The 13,185-nt window shown below is 48.1% G+C and overlaps 1 protein-coding gene across 1 annotated transcript in view; it reads left to right on the top strand.

The window, feature by feature from the left end:
• LOC309383487 (unconventional myosin-X-like) overlaps positions 1-13,185 on the top strand; it is a 135,608-nt gene extending 122,423 nt beyond the window's left edge. Inside the window, exons 39-41 of the mRNA XM_081936100.1 lie at positions 117-566; positions 2,213-2,404; positions 9,559-13,185. Coding sequence (XP_081792226.1) covers positions 117-566; positions 2,213-2,404; positions 9,559-9,672 — 756 coding nt within the window. The 3' untranslated portion in view covers positions 9,673-13,185. The remainder of the gene's footprint in view (positions 1-116; positions 567-2,212; positions 2,405-9,558) is intronic.

Raw genomic sequence — 13,185 nt, 5'->3', positions numbered from 1 at the left:
GGCAATGTTCATGGAAGTAGGGTTGGGATAAATAAATACCCTGGCAGCACTGGGTTATCAGCTAGTAAATAAATATGAAAGGCTGGGAATAATGGTTACTTCTGACTTTTTACCAGGCGCATGAAAGTCTCATTGATGGTCACTTCCCTGGGCCAGAGGAGACCCTGCAACACTTGGCATCACTGAGACTGCAGTATCTTTATGGGGACTATTTCAAAATCTCCTGGTCCCTTGACAGCGTCTATCCAGTGAACCGTCTGAAGTCGAAAATTCTGCAGTCGATGAAGAGTAGCGGCTCCAGCAGCCAAGTTCTGGAGAGAAGGCGGACTAGCTTCCTGGAGGGCACTCTGAAGCGTGGCTTCAAGACAGGCTCGGTGAAGAAGCAAAAAGTGGAAGAGGAGCAGATGGTAGAAATGTGGGTGAAAGAAGAACTGTCAGCAGCTCGGGCCAGCATAACAGAAAAATGGAACAAACTGCAGGGGTTGCTACAGCAACAGGCCATGGTGGCTTACATGGCAATCATGAAAGAATGGTCCGGTTACGGCTCCACCCTCTTTGACGTTGAGGTAAGAGCCGACACGGAAGCATGTGTGGGGTAAAGCACTGTGATGCTTAGCAGCAGGACTATCTCTGCATGCTTCTACCCATAGCTCAAGTGTCCTCCTGATGTTTTGTGTTTCCCCCCCACAATCTCTTAATTGGTTTTGGTGCGTGTGTGAAATACTGGCGCCTCTGTCCACCTGACCTCTTCTAGTTCTGTGTTCCATTTGGACAAACAATCCAAGGAAGGAAACACAGCACGAAACAAAAGGTTTTGCCTTTCCAGTATTCCCAGCTGCCAAGGAAGGAAGGAAAGGAGGGACAAGGTAAAGAGGAAAACTGGGGTGGCAATAAGGAAAAGAAGGAAGCTGGGGGGTGAACATGCAGTATTGCGTGTTGTTGGTTCTAGTTTTGTGTTGTATTGTGTGAGATTAGATGACACCTTTTGTATTCAGGATCATAGGAAAGTTACTTGGTTGCTGGAATCACCTGCTCATCTTTGTTTTGTGACTGGATGTGCCCACTATGAAAGTCACTTTGTGATCTAGCATTCCCACATTGCTGGGGTGTTTTTTGGGGGGTCACGTGTCCAGGATAGTTTTCTAAAAATTCCTACTATGCCCCTTTGCTCAAATTGTCTGTAGATAATTCTCTCACACCTAAGTTAACAGTTTCTAAAGTACCTTTTATGCATGTTATTTTGGCATCTTCATTTTTTTTAAAAAAAAAACCCTTACATGGTTGTGTTATCCCTGTGAAGAATGGTACCTGTTGTTCAATAACTTGCTGAAGAACTTGTGTGAAGAAGCTCAACAGAGAACTGAAGAGTTCCAGATTCAAATTATCACTTGGCTGCAGAAATGTTCAACACTTAAGCTGGGATTTTAACAGGGGTGGTTTCTTTCAAAATTCATTGCTTCAATTACAATAGTGGCTCTTAATATGGTATATTCTGATGTCCTGTCTGGATAAAGGACTATTTTTGTTGGGATACGAAAGTGGGTTGAGTCCAATTGCTAGAGTTTGGCATTAGATGGTATACCAAGCATACACACCTGAGCTAGTAACTTGGGGGGGGGGGGCACTCTGAAAGACATCCTTAAATGATATATTTGTACTTTAAAAAAATTCAAGTTCCAATTTCCTTCCTTTTCCAAAGTTTCCATTGCTCCTTTTCCAATTGATCCCACACATTTAATAACTCTTAAAGTGACATTAGTGGCTAAAAACCCTCAGCACAAAGTGTAGAACAAGCTAAGGCCTGGATAATTTCATCTCACAAAACAATTGGATCTTTTTCCTTCCTTCCTTCCTTCCTTCCTTCCTTCCTTCCTCCCTCCCTCCCTCCCTCCCTCCTTCCTTCCTTCCTTCCTTCCTTCCTTCCTATGGAGACTTTTGTAGTTGGAAAAGTCCTTGTGTTAAAAGATTGCATAGAAAATTTCTGAGTAAGAAAGAAGCCATTTTAATTTAATAACTTTTCACCTGTTGTTTTGAGAAATATTTTTTTAAAAAGCACTAGTGGTAAAAGACAAGGGTTGAAGGAGGCTGAGGCTGGAGCAGGAAAAAGATCTGTTTATATACATCTCGTACTTCCTGTCGATTTTGGCCAAAATCAGTCTCCTCAGCTTATACCATCCCTGTTTGCTAACACTTCTTGGTTCTTTTCATATAGTGCAAAGAAGGGGGCTTTCCAAATGACCTTTGGCTCAGCGTCAATACAGAGAATGTGTCACTGTACAAACGGGGAGAGCCAAAGCCTCTGGAAACTTTCCAGTATGAGCAGATTATCTTCTTCGGAGCTCCTCAGCCCATCACCTTCAAGCTGACTGTGGATGAAAGAGAGATGTACTTTGAAACCCCCCAGGTACATTTTAGGACATTCTTGTCTCAAGAATTTAAACCGCTCAAAAATGATTCTTCTAACGCAGGATGGGTTAGACCAATAGGTCTCAAACATTTTGGTCACAGGACTACTTGGCATTCTTAAAAAAGATTGAAAAAGGATTCTAGTACAGTAAACCTATCAATATACGCACTGTAAGGTAAAGGTTCCCCTCGCACATATGTGCTAGTCGTTCCCAACTCTAGGGGGCGGTGCTCATCTCCGTTTCAAACCTGAAGAGCCAGCACTGTCTGAAGACGTCTCCGGGGTCATGTGGCTGGCATGACTAAACGCCGAAGGCACATGGAATGCTGTTACCTTCCCACCAAAGTGGTCCCTATTATTCTACTTGCATTTTTAATGTGTTTTCGAATTGCTATGTTGGCAGAAGCTGGGGCCAGTAACGAGCTCACTCTGTTATGCGGCACTAGAAATTTGAACTGCCAAACTGCCAACCTTTCTGATTGACAAGTTGAGCATCTTAGCCACTGAGCCACCGTGTCCCTATATGCACTGTACTATGTATTAAAACTGAGAAAGCTTAGAATATTTGACTTTGCAGGCCCCCTGAAAGGATCTCAATGACTTCCAGGAGTTCCCAGACCACAGTTTAAGATCCACCAGGCTAGAAATAGTATACAGTAGAGCAGTTAATTATATAACTTCAATTGGAAAGTTAGATGGCTGGTAAGAATATCAGACAATCCCTTCATAGACCATGTTTTCCTTCTGTTATTTGTTCCACGTTCAGAGCAGGAACAAGCTATAAAATTTTAATATATCTTTGGATAATCGTGGATAGATCAACAAGGGCTTCTGAGTTTTTGAGCAATAGTGAGAGTGTCAGTTGGTCTTACCTGAACTGCATGTCTCGAAGGTGGCGTGGGAGTAGTCACCAATGAGTATTAACAAGGCCCATTTGCCCGGAGACAGAGGTACAATTTGAGGCCACTCCTTCTACTCCTCCTCGACTCTCCAAACTAACCGATGGTCCAGTCGAGGCTGAACCTGGGAAGGAAGGGAACAAGAAAACACACCAACTCCCTCCCCGGTTCCTGACTGACCAGTAACTAACCAGCTCAGGCCCCTCATGTGTAGAGGCGCACCGAACAGGTGGGAAGTGACTACTCCCACGCCACCTTCGAGACATGCAGTTCAGGTAAGACCAACTGACAGTCTCCAAAGTGGGGCGTGGGAGGAGTCACCAATGGGACATACCAAAGCTAGATGTCCATGGGAGGGATCATTCGGCCTGAGCCCCTCGAGTGTCCAGCACTCCCTGAAGAACCCTCCTACCAAAGGATGCCTCCGCGGAGGCGGAGGCATCCAGCCGGTAGTGCCTAATGAAGGGCGAAGGCAAAGACCAGGTGGCTGCTCTACAAATATCCTCGATGGGTGCCTGGGTGGGCCAGGCCGCAGAGGTAGCTGCGCTCCTGGTGGAGTGTGCGATGATGCCCTCTGGCACCGGGAGCCCTCGCACCTCATAGGCCTTGGAGATGGCTAGCTTAATCCATCTGCTGATGGTGGCCGGAGATACCTTTGCTCCTCGTGTCGAGGGCTGGAAGGAGACAAAAAGTGCCTCCGACCGTCTAAGGGCAACTGTGCACTTCAGGTAAATACTCAGTGCCCTTCTTACATCCAATCGGTGCGAGGACCTCTCCCTTCCTCTGGAAGAAGCCGGGCAGAAGTCCGGTAGATCTACCTCCTGAGCCCTATGGAAGTGGGAGGTGACTTTAGGCAGGAAGGTAGGATCAAGTCTGAGCACGACTCTGTTGTCGTGGAAGGTACAAAGATCTGCCCTGGTGGACAGAGCATTGAGCTCGGACACCTTCCTCGCCGAGGTAATCGCTACGAGGAAGACTACCTTGAGCATCAGAAACTGTAAGCTCACCTCCATCAGAGCCTGGAGGACCGTGGGAAGGTCCCAGGTGGGGAAGCGGTGGACCACCGGTGGCCAAAGATTCGCTGCCCCCCTGAGGAACCTCTTTAAGAAAGGGTGCTGGGATAAAGATTGGGAACCCACCCCTCCAAGGACCGTGGCTAAGGCTGAGGTCTGCCTCCTGAGGGTACTGTGGGCCAGCCCTTTCTCCAAGCCATCCTGGAGGAACTCCAGCACTTGAGGGACTGAGGCTGATGTCGGTTCTACCTGCGCAGACTGACACCAGGCCACAAAGGAAGCCCAGGTTGCATCATAGATGCGGGTGGTAGAACTCCTTCTAGCCGCCTCGATGGTTCTGATGACCCTGGCAGAGAATTGGGCCTCCCTTAGCTGCTCCCACTCAAGCGCCAAATGGTTAGGTTGAGCCATTCTGGGTCTGGGTGTTCCAGGCTCCCCTGGCGCAGGGCCACCTCCTCCCGCGGGATCCTCCAATGGGGAAGAGTCGACATCTCCACCAGGTCTGCCAGGGCCAGTAAGGGGCCACCAGGATGATCTCGAGTCGGGAACCGCGAGATGAACCTCGGAAGCTGGGCGTTCGACGGGGAGGCGAAGAAATCCACTGTTGGCCAACCAAATCTCTGTCAAATCCGCTCGAAGATGCTGGGATGAAGCTGCCACTTTCTGTGGTCTACTGTCTCCCTGCTGAGCCAGTCTACCTGTTGATTTTCCACGCCGGAGATGTGTTCCACCCGAATCGACAGGAGGTTCCATTCCGCCCAGTTTCCAAGCCTTGCTGCCTCGGCGCATAGTGCCATGGAATGCGTGCCCCCTTGCTTGTTCACGTGTGCCTTGGCCGCCATGTTGTCCGTCAGAACTAGGATGTGTCATCCGGCCACCGTCACCTTGAGGTGCCGCAGAGCCAGGTGGATCGCTCTGAGCTCCAGCCAGTTGATGTTCTTCCATAGGTCCGTGGGAGTCCACCAGCCCTGAGCTAACTGGGACTCCAGGTGTGCCCCCCAGCCGAACAGACTTGCGTCCATCGTAAGGACCAACCTGTTCTGGTTTCCTGAACAGGGAGCCCTTGGCCAGAGCCTAAGACATCCACCAACGGAGGGAGAGCAGCACCTGGGGTGTCACGAGGACTTTGAAGCTTGCGTCGCTCGTCCCATCCCGCTGATGTGGAAGCAGGAACCACTGCAGTTCTCTGGTGTGGATAAGGGCCCAGGCCACTATCCCAATGCATGAGATGAACTTGCCGAGGAGCCTGGAAAGAAGAGCTACGGGAACAGACCGAGACTTGTGAATCTGTTGAATCAACTCTACAATACTGTCCCTGTGTTCCTGAGACAGGAACAGCTCACACTCCACCAAGTCAATGATGATCCCCAAATGTTGGAGCCTGGTGGTGGGAATCAGGTGGCTTTTCTCAAGATTGATCGAGAACCCCAGGGACTGGTCAGCCAACGTGGCTAGCACGAGGATGTCATCAAGGTAGCAATGTAACCGGACCGGATGGGCTCGGAGGTGAGCCACTGCCACAGCCAGTACCTTGCTGAAGCTCCTGGGGGCAGAGGCCAACCTGAAGGGGAGGCTCTGTATTGGTAATGGGTGCCCCCATATGAGAACCTAAGGAACTTCCGGTGCTCTGGGGCAATCATGATGTGTAGATAGGCTTCTGTGAGATCAGTTGAGGCTAGGAAGTCCCCCTGCCTGATCCTTTCAAGGATAGACTTGAGGGAAGCCATCTTAAACCTATGGTAAACAAGCCTGGAGTTTAACAGCTTGAGATCCAAGATGGCTCTCCACCACCCCCTGAGTTCTTGGGGACGACAAACAGGTTTGAATAGAATCCTGACCCCTTCTCCCCCTCCAGAACCAGCTCCACTGCCTTGATGTCCAGTAGGTGCCAGATGGCCTTGCGCATGAGGGAGCGATTGATCGGGTTCTTGAAGGAGGGAAAGATCCGGAATCTATTTGGGGGATGGGAGCGGAACTCCAGCCATAATCTGGATCTAACAGTTTGGAGTACCCATGCATCCATGGTGATGTGATCCCAGCGATCCGCAGACGAGAGGCGGCTGCCAATCCGGTGATCCGAGCTTGAATCACTTCTGCCTGCGGAAGGAGCGTCTGCCCCCTCCTCGAAAGGGACATTTGCTGGACTGTTGGAATCTGAATCTATCCCTGGAGAATTGTCTATCCCCCTGCCTGGAGAATCTGGGGGCAGAATACCTCAGCTGCTGGAATTCTTGCTCAGGGTTACGATAGGAGGACCTCCTGGGGTAAGGTGCCGAGTGGTGGTCTGAACACTTGGATGTAGAAGGGAAGACCTTGCGCTTGTTCCTGTCCTCAGTGAGGATGGGGTCCAGGGAAGAGCCAAATAATTTGTCACACATGTACTCCGCCCCGCCAAATGCCATTTCGCCCAGGACTCAGCCTGCCAGTTGCGCAGCCACAGCAAGTGTCTGGAGGCCACCGAGGAGGACAGCGCTCTGGAGGAATACTTAACTGCATCCAAACTGGGTGGCTGCCATCAACTTCGTAATGTCCTGCAGCAGTCCGACGCTGGCATCCTGTCCCGGAGTTGTTCCAGCCATAGCAGGGTGGACCTGTTGAAGAAGGATGCTGCGGCTGCCGCCTTGATCGCCCACGTCGCATCCTGGAAGGTCTTGAGCATGACCAGCTCCGCTCTCTTATCCTCCGCCTTCAGACAGTTGGAGATGTCCCCCGTCACCACCGCAGAGGAAGAGGCCAGGCCCACCACTGGAGCATCAACAGAAGGAATCTGTAGGGCTTGGGCGAAGGTAGCGTTAAGGTTGTAAAACCTGCGACCATTGCTCCCTGGGGTGGGGAAGCCAGGCTTAGGCCACTGAGACTTTAGCACTTCCAGGAAGAGATCTAGGGTAGGAATCTCCTCCTTTTCCACCTGAGGCCTGTGAAAAGGCCCCTTCTTGGTCCCCCCACTGGTGCTAGGAGTGGAAGCTGCCTGGTTGGAGCCTGGGGAGTCCAGATCTGCTGTAGCTTTGGCCTTGCGTAGCAAGGAGCTAAATAAGGTGGGGTTGGGAAGCCCAGTTATAGTGGGTGCTTCAGGGACCTGAGGGTCCTCGTCTTCAGATAATCCAATATCCTTCTGCTCCTCCTCCTCCAAGCCGGACCCTTTGCTAGCCGTGGAGGGGGAAGCTGATCTGCGCACACTGGAAGTCACAGAACTGGGTTGGTCTGGATGACCTCGTGGGGCCCCATGAGAGGATTTTCGCCTAGACCCCTAAAATTGGTGCTGCATGCCCGTGGCAATCCCCTGGGCAATGGATCAGGCAATAACATCCTGGAAACTCTCAGGGAGCTCTGGAAAGGCCGGGGTGAGGCTGGGAGGCTCCGAACCAGCCCCAGGGGCTGCTGATTGAGGAGCTAAGCATTGCCCTGGAGGAGCTGATCCCCCCAGGCTCCCGAAGAATTAGCAGACGATGGGGGGGGGGATAAAGGACTACTCCCCCTTCTGGAACTATGGGGGGAGCCCGGGGAACCAGGAGGGTCTCATCAGAGGAGGGGTCCTGCGGGGAGAGCGTGATCTGGATGGAGAAGGGCTGATGCCACCTCTCCGTCTGCCTGCTGCCCTGGTGATGCGAGCCTCCTTGCTAGGGAAGTTCCTTGCCGATTTGGAGGTACTCTTCTTATAGGTGGACCTCCCCCTGGTTACTGGGTTAGCTCCTCGCTCGGATCAGATACCCCGGTGATTTGGGGGCTGCCATTCCCCCGCTCCTCGTGGCTTCTGCCATTGCACCTATTCACGGTTCGTTGCTTCACCACTTCCTCTCTCGCTTTCCACCGGCCTAAAGACTGCTGCTGGAACCAGAACTCCTTCGGTTCCATGCACTCCGCAGCCACGCCACCAATCTGCGGCACAAAGGGCTGGCCCACTGCTGAACAGCTGGGGCCCTCCCCGGATCTCTTGCGGAGTACAGGCCCAAGTAAGCCCTCCTGGGCACTGCCAATGGTCCTGAGTGCCTGCGGCCTCTGAAACTGGAGCATCGATACCTGCGCTCCGCCACGTGCGCCTCTCAACAAAGGCCGCCGTCCAAGATGGTGACCGCTGATCACGTGGTCCGATCACCTGAGCTGGCTCCGAGTGAGCCACTCTCTTCAAATCTGTCCCCGTGATCTCCGCTGAAAAGGAATGTGCGGTGCAGCACCCTGCGGCGCGCGGCCTGGGGCTCCCCCCCAACCATCCAACAGCTCGGGAGCTCCCCACTAGCGCAGCAAGACCAGCTTGTGCAATAAAGGCAATTCTCAGAGGCGCAGATGAGCGAGGTGGAAGGAATCAAGAATTAGGAAGGAACAAATTAGGAAAGGTGATTGTCTCGAACCAAATGGAGAGCCCACAAAAAGAACTGGGCTGAAGACTGAGGTTAATCTGGAGAGTCAAGAGGAGGAATAGAGGGAGTGGCCTCAAATTCTATCTCAGTCTCCAGGCAAATGGGCCATGTTAATACCCATTGGTGACTCGTCCCACGCCCCACTTCGGAGACAAATAATTTTTTAAAACTGCCATAGTTAACTTTTTCCAAATTCTTTTTAGTGTATGAGAAGGGAATTCCTTTTCTAAGATGATGATAGTACAAATGAATTTTTAAATCTCTTTATTTATACCTCATATCTCAAGCTGTAAAATGGGCATTTTAAGCAGTTACTAAAACATTGAAGAAAGGTAGAATTTTAATAAAATTAATGACCTAAAAACTGTTTAGCAACGACAATATCAGGACAGAAAGCTTTGATTACTTGATTTAGCCACTCAAATACTTTCTATGTGTGTTTGTTTCATCTTCTGTTACTTCCAGCCAGCGTAATTGTTATTTATGCTTATTGGAAATTATAGCTGCTACACATCACTGCACATCTGGGGAACCCTAAATTGCGTATTGAAGGCTTACATTTCAATCACAATCTAGCATGAGTCATGAGGGCGCAATAGTCAGGCTACTTCTGCTGATTGCCTGCAGTTTGGCTCAAGATTGACTCAGCCTTCCAACCCTTCTTTCCGAGGTCGATAAAATAAAGACCCAGATTGATGGAGGCAATATGCTGACTCTGTAAACAGCTTAAGAGGGGGCTGTGGAGCAGTATATAAGTCTGCTATTTCTATTTCTAGCATGGTTGGTTTGTAAAATATGCCTTCCACTTGTCTTGGTCCCTGTGGGAATCCACAGTGGTTTCATAGTTTACTAAAGATGTCTGATAATTCTCTTTATTTCATTAGGTGGGAGAAATAATTAAAATCATGAAGGCCTACATCAACATGATTGTGAAGAAATGCTGCAGCATCAGATCGGCCACCAGCTTGGATAGCCATGGGAGCATCTGGATGAGGTGATTGGATTTGCAGAGAGAATTATGCTGCTGAGAAGGACCTGTGGTGGTGTGACTCAGCCAAATTTGTAGCAGATTCGTTTTTGTAAGAAAACGTTACTCCAGAATTCTCCTTCCGGCCTCTGCCTGGCAGACAGATGAAGGGTTAGGGTTGAACATCCAGACCTTTCGTAATCAGAACATCACAGGCTAGATCCTGAGAGAGTTTTATGTGGGTTTTTCCTGAGCCCACTCTTGTGGGTCGGATCTTACTGCAAGGACAACACAAGAGCCATTTTTTGCCATTTTGAAAGATCATCATGTGAAAACCTTTTCTGCAATAAAAGCAGCAGGAGCGTTGCTAAGTTAATAGCGGCAAGAATTCCACATCTGAAAGAGATTTTGTTAGCTCTTCTCCTTGGGTGGAGCATGTGTGATTTCTCAGGAATGAGCTGCTACATCTCAACAGACTTCATCTTCCCAAGACTGTTACTATCTCCAGTGGCTTCAAGCAATGACTTCAACTTCCAAATCAGTTTTCAGTACTACGTCTGTAGGCTTGGGACTCTTGCTACATGGGAGATCAGCTTGTCACAAGGCTGCATAATTGTAAAGACGTGGCATTGTTCCTTTTGGAAGTCCTTCGTAATTTTTCATGCTGCATGTTTGGGGAAGTGCCACTTAGTAGAAAAATATCTGATTCATTCAGAGGATAAAGTCAAATTTTATATTCATCTGTATGCTGCGAATTCTCTTTTCTTCCTTGGCAAGGAGTTTGGACTTTGCAGTATTTTTTAATGTTCTTTTTTTCTGCACTGCCATCATATCTAAGCAATGGGAAGAACTGGTGGCAGAAATAGCCTGAGTGCATTCTTCTCTGGTCTGATGCCTCCTAGATATGTTGATGAAATTGTAACTGAATATAACTAAAGGGTGCCAGGCTGGAGACAGATACTCTGAGCCGAAGGTTAAATGTGATTTGTGTAGAAAATAACACATTGGCGCACTTGCACTGAAAATATTTTTGAAACCCCTTACACAAAATACTGTGATATGCTCTGAATTCCTTGCTAAGAAAATAGAGGCTTTGAGCCCTCAATATTGTTTCTGAAAAATAAACAGGTTTATCTTCAGATCTAATTTACCTGGGTTTGATAGTAACAAGAAATAAAAGAAATTAGGGACATGATGAAGCCCCTGTCTCAAAGTATGAACATCTGGCACTCTCTTGGTGCTGTCCAGAGGCTTTGGATTAAAACTCTCCCAGCCCCTTTCTTGTGTCTATGGCAGCTGAGACTAAAAAGAATCAAAATATCAGAGCACAATGTTATCTAGCCTCTGTCCCAATGTAAGTATTATTTCAGAGTTTATAATTGAGACATCCAGGCTCTTGAATTGTGTGCCCAATCCTGAATTTATATTACTTTGTCATAGTACGAATGTTTACCACTCCTAATACAGCTAAGCAACATTTCCCAGACTGGACTTTCTCCAAGCGGCAACTGGACTTTCTGGTTTTTCTTTGAAGACATTTTGCTTCTTATCCAAGAAGCTTCTTCAGCTCCATAGACATTCAGCTCTTGGAGTTCCCCAGGCTGAGGAATGCTGAACTAGAGACTCCATCTACTATACCTCCTGGGAATTTTTCATGCTGCATGTTTGGGGAAGTGCCACTTGACAGAAAAACATTTATCCGTGGTTCATTCAGTGGATAAGATTACATTTTATATCCAACTGTGTGCTGCAGAATGTCCAGCCCTCCCAGAACCCATAGAAAATAGACCTCTGCTAAGGATTTCCCAAGCAGTGACCTTCCATTCCTGTCTCTGGGATTGAAAATGAGGAACATGGCCAGATGAACAGAATTTCAGAAGACCACAATTGCCATCTTTTCATTCTCTGCCACAATGGAGGAACAATTAAGAGACGCCCCCAAATATTTGGTGCATGAATTGTGATTATATCGGTCAGGCTGGGATCTAAACTTTACAATTCATCTACAGGTGAAACTCGAAAAATTAGAATATCGTGCAAAAGTTCATTTATTTCAGTAATGCAGCTTAAAAGGTGAAACTAATATATGAGATAAGACTCATTACATGCAATGCAAGATATTTCAAGCCGTGATTTGTCATAATTGTGATGATTATGACTTACAGCTCATGAAAACCCCAAATCCACAATCTCAGAAAATTAGAATATTTTGAAAAGGTGCAATATTCTAGGCTCAAAGTGTCCAACTCTAATCAGCTAATTAAACCATAACACCTGCAAAGGGTTCCTGAGCCTTTAAATGGTCTCTCAGTCTGGTTCAGTAGGAATCACAATCATGGGAAAGACTGCTGACCTGACAGTTGTGCAGAAAACCATCATTGACACCCTCTATAAGGAGGGAAAGCCTCAAAAGGTATTTGTAAAAGAAGTTGGATGTTCCCACAGTGCTGTATCAAAGCACATTAATAGAAAGTTATGTGGAAGGGAAAAGTGTGGAAGAAAAAGGTGCACAAGCAGCAGGGATGACCGCAGCCTGGAGAGGATTGTCAGGAAAAGGCCATTCAAAAGTGTTGGGGACTTTCACAAGGAGTGGACTGAAGCTGGAGTAAGTGCATTGAGAGCCACCACGCACAGGCAAATCCTGGACATGGGCTTCAAATGTCGTATTCCTCTTGTCAAACCGCTCCTGAACAAAAAACAATGTCAGAAGCATCTTACCTGGGCTAAAGAAAAACATTCCTGGTCTGTTGCTCAGTGGTCCAAAGTCCTCTTTTCTGATGAGAGCAACTTTTGCATCTCATTTGGAAACCAAGGACCCAGACTATGGAAGAAGAATGGAGATGCTTGAAGTTTCCAGTTTGTGTTGATTTGGGGAGCCATGTCATCTGCTGGTGTTGGTCCACTGTGCTTTATTAAGTCCAGGGTCAACACAGCCATCTACCAGGAGATTTTGGAGCACTTCATGCTTCCTTCCGCAGACGAGCTTTATGGGGATGCTGACTTCATTTTCCAGCAGGACTTGGCACCTGCCCACACTGCCAAAAGCACCAAAACCTGGTTCAATGACCGTGGGATTACTGTGCTTGACTCGCCTGACCTGAACCCCATAATCTATAGGGCATTGCCAAGAGAAAGATGAGACACATGAGACCGAACAATGCAGAAGAGCTGAAGGCCGCTATTGAAGCATCCTGGTCTTCCATAACACCTCAGCAGTGCCACAGGCTGATAGCTTCCATGCCACGCCGCATTGAGGGAGTAATTGCTGCAAAAGGGGCCCAAACCAAGTGCTGAGTACATATGCATGCTTATACTTTTCAGAGGTCCGATATTGTTCTAAGTACAATCCTTGTTTTATTGGTTGCATGTAATATTCTAATTTTCTGAGATTGTGGATTTGGGTTTTCATGAGCTGTAAGCCATAATCATCCCAATTATGACAAATCAGGTCTTGAACTATCTTGCTTGGCATGTAATGAGTCTATCTCATATATTAGCTTCACCTTTTAAGTTGCATTCCTGAAATAAATGAACTTTTGCACGA

The sequence above is a fragment of the Natrix helvetica genome (genome assembly GCF_964273705.1).
Source record: "Natrix helvetica genome assembly, chromosome: 1".
In the NCBI taxonomy this organism is placed as follows: domain Eukaryota; kingdom Metazoa; phylum Chordata; class Lepidosauria; order Squamata; family Natricidae; genus Natrix; species Natrix helvetica.
This window is presented reverse-complemented; position numbering and strand designations above follow the sequence as displayed.